General features: G+C 54.6%; 11 protein-coding genes across 11 annotated transcripts; 4 read left to right on the forward strand and 7 right to left on the reverse strand.

Annotated features, from left to right (window-relative positions):
• Positions 1 to 281: 281 nt before the first annotated feature.
• On the reverse strand, positions 282 to 1,784 carry MGL_3309 (uncharacterized protein; the record flags this gene model as incomplete). Its single annotated transcript, XM_001729713.1, has 1 exon — positions 282 to 1,784. The coding sequence occupies one exon, from the start codon at positions 1,782 to 1,784 to the stop codon at positions 282 to 284; it is 1,503 nt and encodes a 500-aa protein (XP_001729765.1).
• Positions 1,785 to 1,952: 168 nt separating this feature from the next.
• Positions 1,953 to 3,067, reverse strand: MGL_3310 (uncharacterized protein; the record flags this gene model as incomplete). Its single annotated transcript, XM_001729714.1, has 2 exons — positions 1,953 to 3,021; positions 3,063 to 3,067. 2 exons carry the CDS (start codon positions 3,065 to 3,067, stop codon positions 1,953 to 1,955), a joined length of 1,074 nt encoding a protein of 357 aa, XP_001729766.1.
• Positions 3,068 to 3,346: 279 nt separating this feature from the next.
• Positions 3,347 to 4,651, forward strand: MGL_3311 (uncharacterized protein; the record flags this gene model as incomplete). The annotated part of the gene is made up of 3 exons (XM_001729715.1): positions 3,347 to 3,748; positions 3,798 to 3,889; positions 3,955 to 4,651. The coding sequence occupies 3 exons, from the start codon at positions 3,347 to 3,349 to the stop codon at positions 4,649 to 4,651; spliced, it is 1,191 nt and encodes a 396-aa protein (XP_001729767.1).
• Positions 4,652 to 4,995: 344 nt separating this feature from the next.
• On the reverse strand, positions 4,996 to 5,688 carry MGL_3312 (uncharacterized protein; the record flags this gene model as incomplete). The annotated part of the gene is made up of 1 exon (XM_001729716.1): positions 4,996 to 5,688. The coding sequence occupies one exon, from the start codon at positions 5,686 to 5,688 to the stop codon at positions 4,996 to 4,998; it is 693 nt and encodes a 230-aa protein (XP_001729768.1).
• A 173-nt stretch (positions 5,689 to 5,861) lies between these two features.
• MGL_3313 (uncharacterized protein) lies at positions 5,862 to 6,746 on the reverse strand (the record flags this gene model as incomplete). The annotated part of the gene is made up of 1 exon (XM_001729717.1): positions 5,862 to 6,746. The coding sequence occupies one exon, from the start codon at positions 6,744 to 6,746 to the stop codon at positions 5,862 to 5,864; it is 885 nt and encodes a 294-aa protein (XP_001729769.1).
• A 302-nt stretch (positions 6,747 to 7,048) lies between these two features.
• Positions 7,049 to 9,445, reverse strand: MGL_3314 (uncharacterized protein; the record flags this gene model as incomplete). Its single annotated transcript, XM_001729718.1, has 1 exon — positions 7,049 to 9,445. The coding sequence occupies one exon, from the start codon at positions 9,443 to 9,445 to the stop codon at positions 7,049 to 7,051; it is 2,397 nt and encodes a 798-aa protein (XP_001729770.1).
• A 342-nt stretch (positions 9,446 to 9,787) lies between these two features.
• Positions 9,788 to 10,471, forward strand: MGL_3315 (uncharacterized protein; the record flags this gene model as incomplete). Its single annotated transcript, XM_001729719.1, has 3 exons — positions 9,788 to 9,792; positions 9,847 to 10,075; positions 10,391 to 10,471. The coding sequence occupies 3 exons, from the start codon at positions 9,788 to 9,790 to the stop codon at positions 10,469 to 10,471; spliced, it is 315 nt and encodes a 104-aa protein (XP_001729771.1).
• A 152-nt stretch (positions 10,472 to 10,623) lies between these two features.
• On the reverse strand, positions 10,624 to 13,359 carry MGL_3316 (uncharacterized protein; the record flags this gene model as incomplete). Its single annotated transcript, XM_001729720.1, has 2 exons — positions 10,624 to 10,680; positions 10,771 to 13,359. 2 exons carry the CDS (start codon positions 13,357 to 13,359, stop codon positions 10,624 to 10,626), a joined length of 2,646 nt encoding a protein of 881 aa, XP_001729772.1.
• A 1,257-nt stretch (positions 13,360 to 14,616) lies between these two features.
• Positions 14,617 to 14,985, forward strand: MGL_3317 (uncharacterized protein; the record flags this gene model as incomplete). Its single annotated transcript, XM_001729721.1, has 1 exon — positions 14,617 to 14,985. The coding sequence occupies one exon, from the start codon at positions 14,617 to 14,619 to the stop codon at positions 14,983 to 14,985; it is 369 nt and encodes a 122-aa protein (XP_001729773.1).
• A 122-nt stretch (positions 14,986 to 15,107) lies between these two features.
• Positions 15,108 to 15,709, reverse strand: MGL_3318 (uncharacterized protein; the record flags this gene model as incomplete). The annotated part of the gene is made up of 4 exons (XM_001729722.1): positions 15,108 to 15,217; positions 15,250 to 15,324; positions 15,384 to 15,535; positions 15,567 to 15,709. 4 exons carry the CDS (start codon positions 15,707 to 15,709, stop codon positions 15,108 to 15,110), a joined length of 480 nt encoding a protein of 159 aa, XP_001729774.1.
• A 219-nt stretch (positions 15,710 to 15,928) lies between these two features.
• On the forward strand, positions 15,929 to 17,625 carry MGL_3319 (uncharacterized protein; the record flags this gene model as incomplete). The annotated part of the gene is made up of 2 exons (XM_001729723.1): positions 15,929 to 16,333; positions 16,624 to 17,625. The coding sequence occupies 2 exons, from the start codon at positions 15,929 to 15,931 to the stop codon at positions 17,623 to 17,625; spliced, it is 1,407 nt and encodes a 468-aa protein (XP_001729775.1).
• Between the last annotated feature and the right edge of the window lie 188 nt (positions 17,626 to 17,813).

Here is a 17,813-nt window from a genome sequence, read left to right on the forward strand (position 1 = left end):
CCATTGGTGCAGCCATGCTTTCGTCATGGACACACAGGACCCACGCTTTGCGGGTGTGATGCATGACCACCGCTTCGCGATTGATTCCCAGCCATCCAGGTTCATCAAGACAGCTGGCATGCAGCAGCTGATTGACGAGGGCAATCGCCGGCGGGCCAAGGCATCGTCACATACAGACACACAGCCAGACGTCGCGTCCCTTGTGTCGTCCATCAAGCAGAAAGCAGCTGCCGCGCCGCCAGCTGCAAAGAAACCACGACGAACTCGCTAACAAAGCAAGCTTATTTTCGTCGATTCCGGTATAGATCCGTCGTAGATCGACGCTCATTACGAAGAGAACATGTATGGTCGTGAGCCGTGTCTCTTTTGTCCCAGCCCTTGAGCGGAACACATATCACTGTGGCATTGTCATCACTGCCCAGATCGTCCGCATATTTCATTACTCGCCGCGCCGCATCTTGCGGATGCCTTGCGCCGCGGCATTCATCAACGACCTCCTGGTCCGACATGACGCCGCTAATACCATCGCTAAAGCCCACGACAAATGCAAAGCTCGAGCCTCGCAGTATGTGTGTGTGTACGTCAGGCTCAGCTGTCATCCCATACCGTTTGGTCTGGGTATCGCCGAACGACCGCGTATTGGCCAGTGTGCCCATGAAGCGCACCTCGCCAAAACTGTCCGTCACGACACCCGCTCCCTGCCGACTCAGTCGCTCCAGCTCCGTCGGCTCGTCTGGATGATGCAGTTGCGTGAGCGGATGTGCTTGTCCTGTCTCGGCATCGCACAGTACGAAGCGTGTGTCACCCAACTGGATCGTCGTTAGCGCGAGGTATTCACTCGAGTACCACGGCTGCGTCGGTACATCCAAGCTGTGCAGCAAGAGGACGGATGCAGTCGAGCCAGCGCCCAGGTACTCTTCATTCTCCTGCACCTCTCGGTCCATCATGAGCCACGCAAGTGTCGCACGCTCTTCCATTGTCATGCACGCTTGCTTCATATGGGAAACGTCGTGCCGTTTCGTGTGGCGGACTGGTATGCCTGCGCCCTGCGGTCCTATATCATCGTCCAGCGCCATGTACCGCTCCAAATCGACTGACCTAGCCGTCGATGTCGCCGATGTCGTCGAAGACGTAGCTGACGTAGAGGTCGACGTCGTCGACTCCGCCTCCACCATATCATCGGACGACTTGCCGTGCACGAATTGGGCTAGCTCCGACAACGTGCGTGCCTTTTCCTGTGTGCGTGCAGCTGGTGGCGGACGTGCGAGCAGCTCTGGCTGAACCCACCGCTCCATAGCGCCGCCTTGGAACCTGCCAAAGTAGCCGCCAATGGAGCGTGTGTATTGCACCGTGTCCTGCACCATGCTTGGATCGGCCGCCTCAAACACATAGTGCAACTTTTCCTTTAATAGCTGCGATACCTGCGGGCCGCCGTGCCCATCGAAGCAGCCAAACCACACGACCTGTGCCGCCAGTTCGGCCCCGCCAGCCTCGTCGCACGTCCATCCAAACCAAGGATCCCGTGTGGCACCGCTCTGTACATGAAGCAAAATGTTCTGTCGAAGCTGCTCGCACGGCAGCGTCACGCATGCGACAGACATGGCATCCTCTTGCTTGGCACGGTCGCCGCGACTCATTTCTGCGCCAAACGTCACACCGGCGAGCAGTGGAATGCGGGCATGCACGCCCGTCCCAGAGCGGGCTCGCACATAGTTATGGACACTCCTTCGAGTCCATAAGCATGTGCTCAAGCGCTTAGCGCTCGCATGGGATGCCGCATACATCGCGCTGGCCAGCCACCGAGGAAGAAGTCAGATCGTATGTCGCAGCTATGTGGATCACTCGAAATGCACGTTACGTATGTGTTGATATTTTTTTTTTTTCGACAGCCACCTGCTTGGACCGCTCAGCCAACTGGCCACGCTCCTGCACGTGTCTCCACCTCCACGCTCCTACGGCGTGTCCGTACGTACGTGTCGATCCATGATCGGTGTCACGGACCGCTCACGCGATGCATCATGACGCGGTCGATCTTGAACGTCTCCGCGTTGTTCATAGTCACTGTGCTCTTGATGGATAGGCTGTTCGTCCCGGCGGCGCCAGGTGCGCGAATCCTCTTCGGTCCGGTGCACATGATGGCGCGAACCTTCTGGGCCACCATGTCGGTGCCGCCGTTCTCTGTGGTGCGCCCCGTGATGCCTTGATCCTTGATCAGTGTCATCTCCATATGCGCCATCGTAGTCACGTCCGTGGCGGTGATGTGAAGGTAGTTCGTTGTCGTTTGCACGTCGCTCCAGGTCTTCCTCCCGTCGGTACCGGGCATCTCGCTCCTCGGAACGCCCGTCCCTGTGCCGCCTCGACTCATGCAGATCGCTTTCCTTTCTCCGCCGTTCTCTATGACGACGTGCAGATGACCGCTCGTCGTCGTCATGACGCCGCCGCTTTTTGCGGCGCTCACGGTCACGTTTCTCGGCAAAGTAGGCCGCCATAGGATCTTCCAAGTCTGCATCTCCATCACCATGCTCAGGATCCTCATCTTCATCGACCACTGTCTCAGGTGGCGCACAGTTCAAAATCTGCTCCTCCGGTTCAACTAGGTTGCCCTCAGCATCGCGCACTCGTTCCTGCTTGAAATTCGCCACATGGTCCACACGCAGTGTGCGCCCAAGAACCTGGGAACCATTTAAATTGTCTACAGCCAGCACAGTCGAGCGCTGGTCTTCGTACATTAAAAAGCCAAAGCCTCGGTTTCGCCCATGACTTTTCTTCGACTCCTGGGGATCGTGGGCGCGGCGGTCCTTGTCGCTAGGACCAGGCTCTTCGCGTGGCTTCGGCAGATGAATGTTCACGATTTCGCCATACTGTGAAAAAATCGTGAGCACATCACCTTCAGTCAGGTCGTATGGCAGACCTCCCACATAAATGTACGCCGAGTCTTTGTACTGATCATGCCACGACCCCGATCCATGGAGTCCCAACTCTAGCTCACGCTCATTGATGCGCTGGATTTCACGCACAGAACTTGATAGCGTCAGCTTGTTCCTGACTGTCTTGATACGCACTTCATCGACGTGCAGCGCACCCACCCTTGGACGTCGTCGCTACCTGGGACGCTCGTGCATCTGCAGGAAGAGGTGATGGAGCTGAAGCTGGAGGTGGACGCATGTGCCACGTGGCCGTCGCTGCCCCTATCCCCTTGTGCACCCCTCATGTCCCCCCTGTTAGGAACGGCTGGTTGGCTGACCCGTCCGTCGCGTGTACGTACGCTGGTTGGTCTGTTGCGCATCATAGACTCTGTCGCACGGCCGTCCCACTTCACAAGAGGTTGTTGTATCCCTAGCCCATTATGCCGTCCGACACGAGCAACTGGATCATCAGTGTGCCGGTGCAGGAAGAGAAAAGCCAGGAGCAGATGCTCCAAGACATGGTGACGCGGCTTGTGCGTGATTCGGCTTGCGATGAATCAGACGTCGCTCCTCTCCGTATACCATCGCTGAAAACAGGCACACTCGAGTCTTTGATCATCATGGCTGAGGATCTGCCGAAAATCGACAATCTCTTTGCAGCGATCGTCTCGCGCATCGTCGATGCTCTTCGTGCACTTTTGAATGATGACGAGGATGCGCTTAATGAGAACCTGAACATTGATGGCATGAGCGTCGAGGACTATGTAATGTCGTGGCAGTGGAACAGTGGCAAGTACCGCATTGAAAAGTCACTCAATGAGCTGATGGAGCTTTTGACAAAAGTACGTGTGTGTGCGTGTGAAGCTGGGACAAACGCTTACAAGGCCTTAGGAAATGCAGTCCATCGATCACATCATGAAGCAAAAGTTGTCATCATACAGCGCCGCGAAAGGACAGCTGCAGCAGCTTGAGCGGAAGAAGCAGTATGTACAGGTCCCTGGCACGTCGCCTACCCTCCGCCTGCCTCTCTTTTGCTAACGACTTTCAGTGGCAACCTTACTGTGTGCTCCTTGGCTGACATTGTGCACAAAGACGACATGGTAGATGCAAACTCAGAATTCCTCGTCACGCTGCTCGTTGTTGTGCCGAAGAACCATGCGAAAGATTGGCTGTCTAAATACGAGCGCCTCACGCCCATGGTCGTCCCACGCTCGTCGTCAGAGCTCGCACAGGACGACGAGTATATCTTGTACAATGTGACCCTGTTCAAGAAATTCCAAGATGAATTTATTCAAAAGGTGCGCGAGAACAAGTTCCATCTCCGTGAGTTTGTATGGGATGAGGGTCTCCTTGCACGCGAGCGTGAAGAACTGGAAGAGGCTGGCGCATCAGAAAAGGAGCTCTGGACAGAACTTTTGCGACTCAGTTGCATCAACTTTGCCGAGGCATACCAGGCCCTCTTCCACTTCAAGGTCATCCGTACATTTGTCGAGAGTGTGTTGCGATTTGGTCTGCCAGCTTCATACTTTGTGACGGTCATTGAGCCGACACCTCGGAAAGCCAAGACCATCATCAAGTCACTTGTGAATCAATTCAGTTATCTGAACGAATACATATCCAGCAAGGAGAAGAATGCCCCTGCACCTTCTACACAGCAGCATGAAACGCCTGGCGAGTTTGTCAATCTTCTCGAGCAGGAAGTGTTCCCATTCGTCCTCACTGAGCAGTCCATGATCATAGTATAATAAGCTTTGTTGTTGTTGTTGTTTTTTTTTAAAAAAAAAAAAATCCTATTCATCTCTGTCGCAGGTCTAGTAGTGCAAGAGGTATCCCAGGCATCCTTTACGGCCATACGAGTGCACCTTGTCTATCTGTTACTCGCCGAACATACTGCGTAGGAAGCGTACCCGTCGACGGTGCGCCAGGTGTGAGGATGACGCCGTTCGATGACAGCAGGAATGGCACGCCATCTTGCAGAGCCGCACTAACATTCACATATAGCAACCTCGAACATGTAGTTCGCATGCCTGTGTGTGTAAGTACCTAAATATTGAGCGTACGCATGTGCGCGTGCGCGTGCGAGGAAAGATTAAGACGTACCACTTATGGTGCCTGATGAGCCTGGGAGGCCCTTGGCTAGGTGAATATGATTTCTGCCCATGCGACGGAGCCCCTTCGTCGCAAGAATCTGCTCCCATGCATCGGTATTTGTTCCGTGGATCGCCATGCGCGCGCCATCCTCGTCCACTAGAGGCAGAAGCGAAGCGACATTGTCAGAATCCAGGTTTTGATGAGACAAGTCGTGGATGCTTTCCAATGAGTGTCCTTGAACTGCTCGGATCCACATGACATCTTCGCCACTTGATGCATCACTCGACTCGGCTTTGCTTGGTTCTGACAAGGTGCCCCTGGCAAGCTCAAAGCGCTTCTTGTCGTTCGTCGCAACGATGGTCTCGATATCTTGGAACGTGGGTGCACGGCCCTCTTCCATCTCGATCTTGGCTATTTTGGGTCGCGCTAGAATCGCATCCACACGCACAAAGCCGTCAGGACGAACTTGCAGTTGTTCTTTCTGTGCGCCATGGCGCAGGATATATGCGAGTGTCTTGGACAGCTGGACAGTTGGCGGGACTTGCGATGGCTTTTCACGCCCACCTCCTTTCCGTGGCGGCGCAACATCCGATGCGTCCGTATTTTCTGCCTTGGTCGCGGCCTGCATCTTGCGTTCTTTCTTCCATTGCTTTGCTTGCTCGCGCGAGCGAGGTTCTGACGGCGCTGACATGTACACTTTACGTGATCCAGGTGCGTTCAGCAATGTTCGTATCAGAAATAAAATAGGTCCCTTTTTTCTTGTCCACCACTCGAAGCCAGCTGATCGCCTCGTGAATCTCTCCACATTGATTCAGTCAGTCTACGTGCAACGCTCTTAGAAACGGTAGGTAGCCAACCTGGGAACTATACGCATGTGGATCGGCGCCAACACTGGAACTGAATGGCCATGCCATTGTCATCGAGTATGGGGCCTAGTAGAGCAGGTAAAACGCATGGGTAATGATGTGCATGCCATTCGGGTGTAGCCTGCTGCCAAGCGCCAAGACCGTCTGGATTCGGGCACACGAGCGCGTCTTTCTCGGGCTGCGGCGTGCGCCCGGTCCATGTATCAGCACGCTCGATTTCCCATGCTACCTGGGCAGGTGAGCGAAACTCAGTAAGAAATACATCGCACTTTTCATGCAGATCCACAGGAGTGAAGATCCGCGTTACGAGCAGAGAGTCAAGCGTCCACGCCTGACTTGTGCTCGTCAGCAGGTGGCGATAAAGAGCCGCCCCCCCAATGACAAATGCATGCCCCAGGGCAGAGCCACGCAAGACATCACTAGAATCAAGCGTAGCATCGCCTTCCGCGCGAGCACGGTAGCGCCACATGCGTCGCTCCTGCAAGAGAGCGACAGCCTCGTCAAGCGAGCGGGCGATCAGGGTATCGTGGTCATCGCACTCAGATGAGCCCAAGTGCGCGCGTGTCATGGATGTGCTCACGACGACATTGATTCGATCGCGAAGAGGGCGGAACTTTGGCGGTATGCTGTCCCACGTATGCCGTCCCATGATGACTGCATTTTTCATGCAGACAGGTGTCCGCACACAGCCTGCGCTGTCCATCACCTCGTCGTCATGGACAGGCTCACCCACGTGCATTGTGACGGCGCGGAAATACGCCATGTCTTTGGACAATCGCCAGGGCAGCGTGCCCTGTGACCCGATGCCATTCCGCAAGCTGGCAGCCACAATGGCCGTAAGCGGGAGTGGTCCTAGCGGAGACGTGCCGCCCGCAGCTCGCATGTCGAATACGACCGCAACGCTCTAGGCTGCTCTAGGGTGCACAGGGTTGCTGGACTTGCGCCACAGCGACATCGCACGTACACGCACGCGCCTCGATGTCGCCATGTGACTGCCGGCCTCCACATCACATTGTCACATGGGCCATGGGCCTCTGATACAACGGTGAACGTTTTCGTAGCCAATGAATGTACGGCCGTGTGCCATGACGAAACTAGCTGCCTACATCAATGGACGCATCGAATACATGCTAGCTGTTCCGCGCGTTAGTGGATATGCGCTGACCACGCACAACGAGTGCACGCTTACGTACTTTTGACAGGCACATCTGTAGGTTGTTGGATGAGGGGGGCCGCGTACATGTTGATGTTCTTCGTCCCCTCGTCAATGAGCTGTTGCACGGGATCCGAAGACGACGACGCAGGCTTGGATCCATTCGCAGCCTTCGCCTCTTTTTGCTTCTTCTTCTCCTCCTTCTGAGCAGCTTTCTGCGCACGAGCAGCGGCAGCGGCAGCCTTCTTCTGCTCCGGGTTCTCATCTGGCGCGGCTTTGCTGGCACTAGATGCAGCACGACCGTCAGGAATCTTGATAAATTCACGGCGACCGTCAACACCCTGCGCCTTGTCGAGAATGTAGTAGCCATTCCGCTCGAACTGGATTTGGTCGCCTTCTTTCAACGCAGCGACATTCGCATCCGCCAGGGCAGGCGTCTCAAAGCGGGTCTGCGGCGTCAAGTAGTCCATAAAGTTGTCCTCCTCTTCGAGCTTCTTTTTCGTGATCAGGTAGTCAAAGTCCAGGAGCATCACTGGCGTGAGGTGCCGCGACTCGCTTGGTTGCGCAAGCCATGTCACTTTCTTCTTCGTCGACTTGAAGTCGCCGTCAAAGTGTGCCTCCAGCTCCAAATTCGTGACGACACCATCGGGAGTCGTCGTTTTGCCACGAACAATCACATTGCCCCAGTCCATGAGCGTGATTTCTTCCTGGTCCGCAAAGCTCGCTGCATCAGCCTGCTCAATGAGGATGCGGCCGTCATACACGGTGGTCTTCATGCCGAGCTCAGCATTCTTCTTGTGCTTGGGAACCTGCTTTTCGTGTGCAGGCGGCGCACCGGCGATCGTTGCCTTGACCAACTTGTCCTCGGCCAAAGCGACGAAGCGTGGCACGACCGGGTCGATCAGGCGCTTGTTCAACGCCCAGATATTGTCCCACTCCATGTTGATGATCTGTTGTGACGGCCCCTGGGACAGGATAAACTGCTGGATACAGTCGATCGTCATGCCGCGCCGGCGCATACCACGCACCGTTGGGAACCGGGGATCTGACCAGTCATTTACGATTCCGTGGTCCACGAACCACTGGAGCTTCCGCTTGCTTAGCAGCGTGTAGACAAAGTTCATGCGGCCATAGTCCCAGATCTCGACGTTCCGCAAGCCCAGCGTCGACAGGAACCACGCATACTGCGGGTTCCGGTCGTGGTACTCGTTCGTCCGGAGCGCATGCGTGACACCCTCCAAACTGTCGACGACAGGGCATGCAAAGTCGTACGTCGGGTACGCCTTGTACTTTGTGCCGGTGCGTTGGTGCGGCACATCCGCATTGCATCGGTACATGACTGGGTCACGCATCGCCTTGTTCGGGTTGTCGACACTCATTTTGGCTCGCAGGCACCAGGCACGGCCCTCATCGGTGCCGTCACACATCGCCTGGAAGTGCGACAGATTCTCCTCCACGGATGCATCGCGCCGTTTCGATGGAATACCATCCATTCGTTCCGCGCGCATCTGCTCCTGTGGCGTGTCATCTGCATATGCATGTCCCTCTTTGATCATGCGCACAGCGAGATCCCGCAACTGGTCAAAGTAGTCTGATGTGTGTGTGAGCACATCTCCTTGGATGCCTAGGAGGGCCAAGTCCTCGATGATCGCATCTTCAAACTCTTGCTTTTCCTTGCTGGGATTCGTGTCGTCGAACCGCACGATAAGACGGCCCTTGTATGCCTTTGCAAAGTACTGGTTCAAGATCGCCGCCTTTGTGTGGCCGACATGCAAGTAGCCGCTCGCTTCCGGTGGGAATCGCGTCACGACTTGGCCCTCTTTCGCACCCTGAAGGAACAGATCGAATCCTGCGGCTGTCTTTTTGTTCTTAAACATGTTGCTCTTCGCCTCGGCCATCATTGTCACGGCACTCGAGAACGCCACGAGTGCGTCCACATGAGCATACCAGCGAGCCAAGTGGGCGTGTGCATGCTTTTTGATAATTCCAAGCAACGGCGATGAAGAACGAATCGCACCCCAGATCGCTGCATCCGCGGCCGTCACACGGAATCCAACTAGGTACGTGCGCAATGCTAGGTGCTGATCCAGGTCATCTGCACACTGCATGGCGGCTTGGAAGGGCGCTGTGGCAAGCGCGTCAGACTGCACAAGGTAGGCATCGACGGCGTTCGACTCTGCCTCATTGGCGCCCATGAGCCCCACATTTGCATACATAGATGCCAGGGCGCGAAGCACATCAACGGCACCTTGGATGGTGTCTGCACCGTTAGACGATGCCGCCTTCTTCAAGGACGTGGGTGCGTTCACTTCAAAGGACAAGTCAGGTGTCTCCGCACCATGCTCCTTGGCCAGGTTGCTGAGAACAAGTGGCGTTACAAAGGGAAGCCGCGCACTCGGATCGAGCACGAGCGTTTGTCCAGCCGACATCACAAATTACGAGGAACAGAAAAAACCGAGTTGGTCGAGCCTCGCATTTTGCCTGGAGCGCCGACTTACCTCACATCCACTCTGGCTGCACACGCCTACAGGGTAAGTGGAGGAAATGTCCGGTCGGGGTAGGGGCAGAAGGACAACAGGGCGACCCTCGAAAGCATCACGTGATACGAACGCACACTTCCCTCAGTGTGGGTCGTTGTCGTTGTCGTTGGTGTCGCCAGCGTTTGTATCGAAGTCCGTCGCTGCAGGCTTGTGCGAGCTGATTGTCGTGAAAGAGCCAAGGCTGGTTTCTTCTTGTGACGCATCGTATATACTCCGGCGAAATAGTGCACCATGAGGTATGTTATTGTGCTGCCGTGTGAATGTTGTATTGCGCTAACGACAAAATGCAGCCAATACGTCAACGTGCCCAAGTCTGACCTGGACGAGGGACAGATCCGTGAACTTGAGCAGTATGAGATTTCCCAGGGCCCACTTTCTGTGCTGCAGCAGTCTGTGCGCAATCACTCGCAGGTGCTGATCTCTTTGCGGAATAACAAGAAGCTTCTCGCACGCGTCAAAGCATTTGACCGCCACTCCAATATGGTACTGGAAAATGTCAAGGAAATGTGGACTGAAGTGGTATGTACGCCAACATGTGTGTGCCTTGAGCTGTGATGACTGACTTTGCGTGCGTGAATTAGCCTAAAAGCAAAAACAAGAAACCTGTTCATGTACGTGTGTCGTAGTCGCTACGACGCCTCACTCACTCGCTCACTCACTCACACTCTTTGCAGAAAGATCGGTTTATTTCCAAGATGTTTTTACGTGGTGACTCGGTCGTCCTAGTTCTGCGCAACATTGCATAGTTCCGGGGCAAGCTCATCTCGGCCCGCCACGAGTTAGCCTGTGTATGTATAGTCGCGTCCATACCAATTTTTTTTTTTTTTTTGCCAGCCTTTCGGACGTTTCAAGGTAGCGAGACAGCGATGCAATGAATTGCACCTGCCAAGCAACGATTCCATTGGATATAACTAGGTGCTCTCAGTCACTTCACAGCAACCTGCTAGACCCCCGCTCCTGATTAACACCACACCAATCCATCCCAAACATGTTTACACTCCTGTCGACAATATACAAACACGTCTTTGAGCCATATCAGCCTACTACGGGCTATCATCATCTATTTCTTAGTTCGCGAGCGTCACCGCAGCTGCACCGAGGGCTTGTGTGCCACGCTCCACGACCTTGTGTCACAAAGATGACCTTGTTGCCCTCCTTCCACATCGACGTCTCAAGCGTCTCACCAGGGGAACCACGTGGCCGGTGAAGCGTACCTTAATGTCACTGTATGGACCAAAGGCACGGTACACCTGCTTACCAGCAATGCCGAATGAGCACAGCCCGTGCAAGATCGGCTTGTCAAAGCCACCCACAGCTGCGAAGCTCGGATCAATGTGTAGCGGGTTCAGGTCGCCGCTCAGCCGGTACAGAGCCGCTTGCGACTCGGTTGTCTTCTCCGACACGACCTTGTCAGCCGGGCGCGAAGGCGGCTTGTTCGCAGCCGAAGCATTGCCGCGGTCACGGCCTGTCTTTTTTCCGCCAAATCCACCAGAGCCACGGATGAATGTCGTCATCTGGTTCTCAAACACAGGCTCACCTGTGTTCTTGTTCACTGTCGTCGTGAGCGTCGTGACAGCAGCGGCCTTGCCCTTGTCAAGCACCTCGATGACACGCGGCTTGTTCACCAGCACGGCCGACGTCGGAATCGGCCCCTTGATCGCTAGGTACTGCTCGCCGTGGAGGAGCATCATTGGCGAAAAGTTCGGCAGGAACGAATCGAAGGGGATGCTGCCGCCAGCCGAGAAAGGCGGGATCACACCAAACGTCGGGAGCGCCTTGAATTCGTCGGCCTGCTCATACACAAGATCCAAGTCCTTTTCTGTCGCACCCACACCGAGGTTGTACAGGATGACGTCGCGATCCTCGTACGCAAAGTCTGTCGATTCGAATTCTGTCTGTTTCGCTTGCTTGATCTCTGGTGTATCCTCTGGGTCGACATAGTCGCCGCCCGCAGCCGCATCAGCGCCGTCATCGTCCTCTGGCTCTTCGTTGCCAAAGTTGGCGACCATGTCGCCCAGCGACTCGCTAGGCGCCGTTGGCCAGCTCGCACGCTCGGGGTCGAAGTCTGTGATCTTGGCCCACTTCTTCTGGATCATCTCTGGCGTCACTGGCTTGGCGGTCGAGAACGAGCAGCCGCCCGCACGCTCCCAGCGCACAGCAGCGATCCAACCACCCGATACCTCGAAGAGCGACTTGGTCGTCTCACATTCGTTGCTGCCGAGGTATGCGACAAGAGGTGCGACAAAGTCGGGCTTGAACGCATCGACCATTTCCTGAGGCCAGATGGTGGCTGTCATGGATGTGCCGGCGTTGGGCGCAATGGTGTTGCACAAGATGTTGTTGCGCTCACCTTCCACAGCCAGTGTCTGTGTCAGACCTAAAATTCCCGACTTGGCTGTCGAGTAGTTGGCCTGGCCAAAGTTGCCATAGATGCCCACCGCGGACGTCGTGTTGATGATACGGCCGTACTTTTGCTGCGAGAAGATCGGCCACGCAGCCTTGCACACCTTGTACGTACCGCGCAGGTGGACATTCATCACAAGGTGCCAGTCCTTCTCGGAAGCGCCGGCGAAGGACTTGTCGCGTAAGATACCAGCATTGTTGACCACCACGTGCAAGCTGCCAAACGCATCGACGGCATCTTTCACGCGCTGCTCGCCGTCTTCCACGCTGCCGATGCTGGGCGCAGCCTTACCACCGGCCTTTTTGATTTCGTCAACCACAGCGATGGCGGCTTTGTCGCTCATGTCGTTGACAACGACATTCGCACCCAACTTGCCAAACAAGAGGGCGTATGCACGCCCAAGACCGGCACCAGCACCTGTGATGAGCACTGTCTGGTCCTTGTAGTTGATCTTGTGGTCGCCCTGTGGGTTCTCCGGTGCCTCCTTAGCACGTTCCAGCAGCTCCAGGTAGTTGGCATCGGTGATGCGCTGCGGGTACTCTGGACGCTCGTCAAAGTCAAGGATGGTGTTTAGCTGCTCACGCACAGCCTCCGGCGTGAACGAGGCATCCGTGCGGAACACGTGGCCGTGCGAGCGCTCGCGACGGAGCATCGCATAAAAGCCTGCACCCATCTCGAATACCTCGCCATTCACGTCTTTGTTCTCAGCAGACGTAAGGTACGCCACAATCGGCACCACAAAGTCCGGCTTCAGGTTCTCCAGCATTTCCGGCGGCATGACTGTCTCAGTCATCTTCGACGCAGCGACTGGTGCAATCGAGTTGGCCAGAATGTTGTACTTTTGACCCTCAATCCCCAGCGTCTTGCTGAATGCTACGAGCGAAAGCTTGGCCGCCGAGTAGTTGGCCTGGCCAAAGTTCCCGTACAGACCAGCCGCTGATGATGTGTTGATGATACGTCCGAACTTCTGCTTACGCATATGTGGCCACGCGGCGTGTGCGCAGGCAAATGACCCATGCACATGGACAGCCATAACTTGGTCCCACTCCTTGTCGCTCATGGACTTGAAAGAGCGGTCACGCAGGATACCGGCATTGTTGATCAAAATATCCACACGGCCCCACTTGTCGATAACTTGCTGAATGATTTTGGCGCCTTCACCATTCGAGTCATAGTTGGCCATGGCCTCACCACCGGCCTTCTGGATCTCTTCTACGACCAAGTCTGCGGCCTTCTTGCCGTCCGGTGTTGACCCCAGGTCGTTCACGAGCACCTTTGCTCCACGCGAAGCGAAGAACAAGGCATACGTTTTACCGAGACCACCTCCAGCACCGGTAACGACAACAACGCGATTCTTGAACGAGATCTTCCCGTTCTCTGTAGCAGGGAAATCAGCCATGATGGCGGTTGAAAAGATCGCCTGCTTGCTTCGCACGCCCCCACTCACTCGTGTCCCCGGAGTCTGGACACCCCCCCCCGGTTAGATTGCCGGTACACTTGCCCAATCAGGGACACGTATGACTTTTCCCCGCTGCCTCCACATCATTTCATCATGTCAATCCACAGGCGAAATGAGGTCGTTGCGAGAAGGATTTCTCACATTTGCCATAGGGCCGCCGGTGGCAGCAGCGGGACACAAGAGCAGTTTTTACGCGGTGTCGGAGTATGAGTCGTCCCTTTCAGCTCGTGATATTACTCTGCTCACAAATCTGTGGGTGATGAGTGTGTAAGTGCAAGGATGGAGCCATCCCCAAGAGTCATGTCCATTGCATGCCGTCGGACTCTCTCACAGCTCGGAAGGGCTGGTAAAGCCTATGCATGTTCTGGCATCTTTAAATACTCTATCTAGCTTTCACATAGGGGTCAAATAACTCGGAACAGTGCTGTACCTGAAACTTTTCGGCTTTGTAGTAGTATGCGACTACTTGTACATGTATACTTGCTACCCCAGTCATGCGTGAGCGAGTCGCATACAAAGGCTTTAGAATAAACAGCCATAACCTACAACTTGATGCTGGTTCTCATGTTTGTGATTGGAATCACGGCTTTCGTGGGGACGTACGTCAGCTATGGAGAAACACAAGGCCGTCGACCGGGAAACATCGTTATGAGCACGACTCGGGTCTTCCACATGAGAGTTTCCATGTTCATCGCATGAATTATGGAAAAAGCAAGTCGTATTATACGCAACCGTTCCCTACAAAAATGACACATCGGCGATCGTGCAAAGAATAACATTGTTTTGTCCCAACCGAGAAGGTGTCACTGCATTCATAGTGCCATACCGTCAAAAAAAGGCAGAAAACAAACGACCTAACATGTAGAATCTCAAAACGCTCTAACACCAGATTATTGTCATATCAAAGCGCATGCTATCTCTCGACGCATTGTGACGTCTGCATGAGCCATTAGGACAGACCAGATGTATGTCACCCCCAAGAACGACGAACGCCCATCGACTCACGTGATCACGATTGGTCATCAACAACGAGTCTAGCCGCCGAAGACAAACGGATGTCGCCGCGGGTGAGTCGATACAAGCACTTCATCGCTCACTTTCGTACTGTTGCGTGCACCATGTCTTTAGCGCGCACTATCAATCATATCAAGAACGGCGGCTTTGCCAAATACTGGCGCGATATGCAATACATTGGTGATGCCAAATGGGGTCGCATGGTTGGCATTGACAGGTATGTTCGACGTGTATATTTTTTTTCTGACGCACCACAGCAACGGGAACACGTATTGGGAAAACAATGAAGAGCAGCCCGGCCGTACGCGCTGGGTTGACTACAAGCAGCATGACTTTGACAGTACCCAGCTTGACCCGATTTGGCACGCCTGGCTCTCCCACACTCGCTGTGAGCCACCTAGCACAGACCGTGTGGCCCAAAGCTTTGAACGGTCCTGGCAAATTCCTGCATTCGAGAACATGACAGGCACTCGCGGTGCATACCGTCCGTACAACACGACGAAACCGAAGTTGTACGCGTGGGAGCCGAAGATCGCTACCCGGCGAGGCTAACTGAGTAGGTCGTTGTGTGTGTGTGTGTGTGTAGTCATGTATAGAAGAATGCGCAAGCACAGTATGGGGATACATGCTGTGGGTACCATCTACGATCGTCGAACCATTGACCCTTGTATGCCTTACGCTCCCTTCGCTGATGCCTTGGCCTTGCGTGCTTGCTCAAAGACCCAGTCGTTCATGCCGCGGCGGCATCGCGCAATCTCAAACACGTAAAATTGGAAGCGAGTCACTAGGTGGTTAGTGCAGCAGGAGTCAACGTACAAAAGATCGTATTGTTCTGCGTGTATTCGTCCGATGCATCCATACGGATCAGTGTGCCGAAGTTGAAATCAGCCACTGCGTATATCGTTAGTTTTGCATTCATTTTCAGGCTCTTGGCGATCGGGGTCACGTACCCTTCTTCTCATACTTCATAATAAAGTTGCGCCACTTTTCCTTGCCAGCTGGGCTCTTCATTGCATCTTCATCGATCTTGCGCACTGCTTCATCATTCGAAGCCACTTCAGGGAATGTTTCTTCAAAGTCGGTATAGATCTCTTGGTCCAGTCTCTCGTCAGCCGTTATACTCCCAAACGTACTTGGTCAGACGAAGTGCTGAGCCACGCACTTTCTCCAGCAGACTCCAGTACGTCTGTGCATGCTCAACACATCGCACGGCAATCTGCTTCTCGATTTCAGGCAAATTTTGCGCTTGGTTTGGATCAAATGTGCTCATCGACATGTTTGAGAAGCTCTCAGATTCGCTTGGGCTAGTGGTGCCTGGGTCCTTTTTCCGACTGCTTCACTGGCTGCTGCAAGACTTCGAGCGTAGCCCTTCTACCAAGCGAGGTCGAGAGTCACGCACGTGACAGCGCCGATCGTGATCAGCGTGTGACATGGAAGTCGGTCGCCTCACCCCGCATTGGACGAACGCTGGGCCGACCGCGAGGCTTGACGACGCATGTGTGGGATTGGATTCCGTGCATGGCGCACCGAATCTTCTCGTACCTCAGAGGCATGGGAATCTGTGCTGCAGCAGGTCCGACGCCGCGGCATGGACTCCCATGATACAGTTGCGCGCGACATGCAAGGACTGCATGTGGAACTCTTTGCATCCGTTCTATGCCTTCGCGGCGCTGGTGATATCACGAGCCAGCCGCTCAAGTCTAAAGATGAGCGCCTTTGGCTTGTGTGGAATGGGCAAATTTTCGAGTGTGAAAATGATGACGATGCGCTCGTCGATGCACGCGTAAATGACGCGCGTGTACTCATGGATCGCCTTGACGCGCCAGGCCAAGATATTTTATCCACTCTCATGGCGACGCTCGGCTTGTTTGATGGACCATATGCTTTTGTACTTGTCGATGTATGTGCGTGCATGACCTGACTTACGGCAGTGTCAGGACCAATGCGTGTACTATGGTCGTGATCCCGTCGGTCGTCGATCACTGCTTCACGGCCAAGACTCTCGAGATGCCCTCTTTATCTGCTCTGTCGCAAGCCAAGAATGGATACAACAGGGCGCGCAACTCACTGAAGTAAGCTGTGATGCTATATGGCGCGTAAATTTTGCGCAGCTCGCTATGTCTACCCCGATACCTCGTCGACAAAAGGTACGTCTGCCGGTGTACACAAACTTGTTTGACACACGTCTAGAATGCAACACGGCTCATCCTGTGCGAGCCACATGCACCTATATCAGACGAAGCTGTGCTATTGCGCGATTTTGATCGGATCCTTAGCGAGAGTGTTCGTTGCCGGGTCCAGGGCATCCGAGGCTCACGAGTCGCGATTCTATTTTCTGGTGGGCTCGATTGTACGGTTCTTGCCGCACTGGCTGCGCGTTATGTCAAGGAGCCTATGGATCTACTGAATGTGTCATTCGAGAATCCACGCGCGATTGCTGCCGCCTATAAGTCCATGACGGATCCGGTCGACGCACACACATTCCCCATCGATCCCTACGCCGTGCCTGATCGCGTTACAGCGCGCGATAGTTGTGCACAACTGGCTGCTCTGTTTCCAGCATGCCAATTTCGCCTTGTGGAAGTGAATGTACCGTATGCGGAATATGCAGCGCATCTTGACATCATTCAAGCACTGATGTACCCACAAGCCACAGTCATGGATTTGTCTATTGCAGCGGCGCTGTTCTTTGCGTCGCGCGGTACGGGCATTGTGCACAATATTAATTCTGACACATGTGCATCGTACACATCAACGGCACGCGTTCTTTTATCTGGGCTTGGTGCTGATGAATTACTCGCAGGATACGCACGGCACCGCCAAGCATGGCGCCATGGCGGCTATGATACCCTGACGCAAGAGCTGCAAATGGACCTTGATCGCATCCCCACGAGGAACTTGGGCCGTGATGACCGCATATTTAGCTCGCATAATCGCGAAGCACGATACCCGTACTTGGCACGATCCGTCACGACGTTTCTGGCATCGTTACCAGCTCAGGCGAAAGCGTGTTTTGAACAGGACCATGAATTGGGTGATAAGCACTTGCTGCGTTGCTTAGCACGTTCGCTAGGTCTCACATATGCAGCTTCCTTGCCGAAACGCGCCATCCAATTCGGCGCGCGCAGTGCCAAAATGGACACGCAGGGTGCCCAAGTCAAAGGCAACGCTCCTCTTGTTCGGCGATCATGACTGGTGGAGGGGCGACCAACACACGAAAGAACATGCCCGATCGCAAGGGTCGCCATGACCACCACGTGACTTGTTGCTGATGAACACATTCGCGGAGATCTCTTTCGTCGACCTCCATCCATTTCCTACTCTTTGCTCCACAGACCTGACGGAGTGTTGCCTGTCGTAGTTTCGGTCGCCCGTTGTGC

Source organism: Malassezia globosa, assembly GCF_000181695.2.
Source record: "Malassezia globosa CBS 7966 chromosome Unknown mgl_sf_8.1, whole genome shotgun sequence".
NCBI classification, from domain to species: Eukaryota; Fungi; Basidiomycota; class Malasseziomycetes; order Malasseziales; family Malasseziaceae; genus Malassezia; species Malassezia globosa.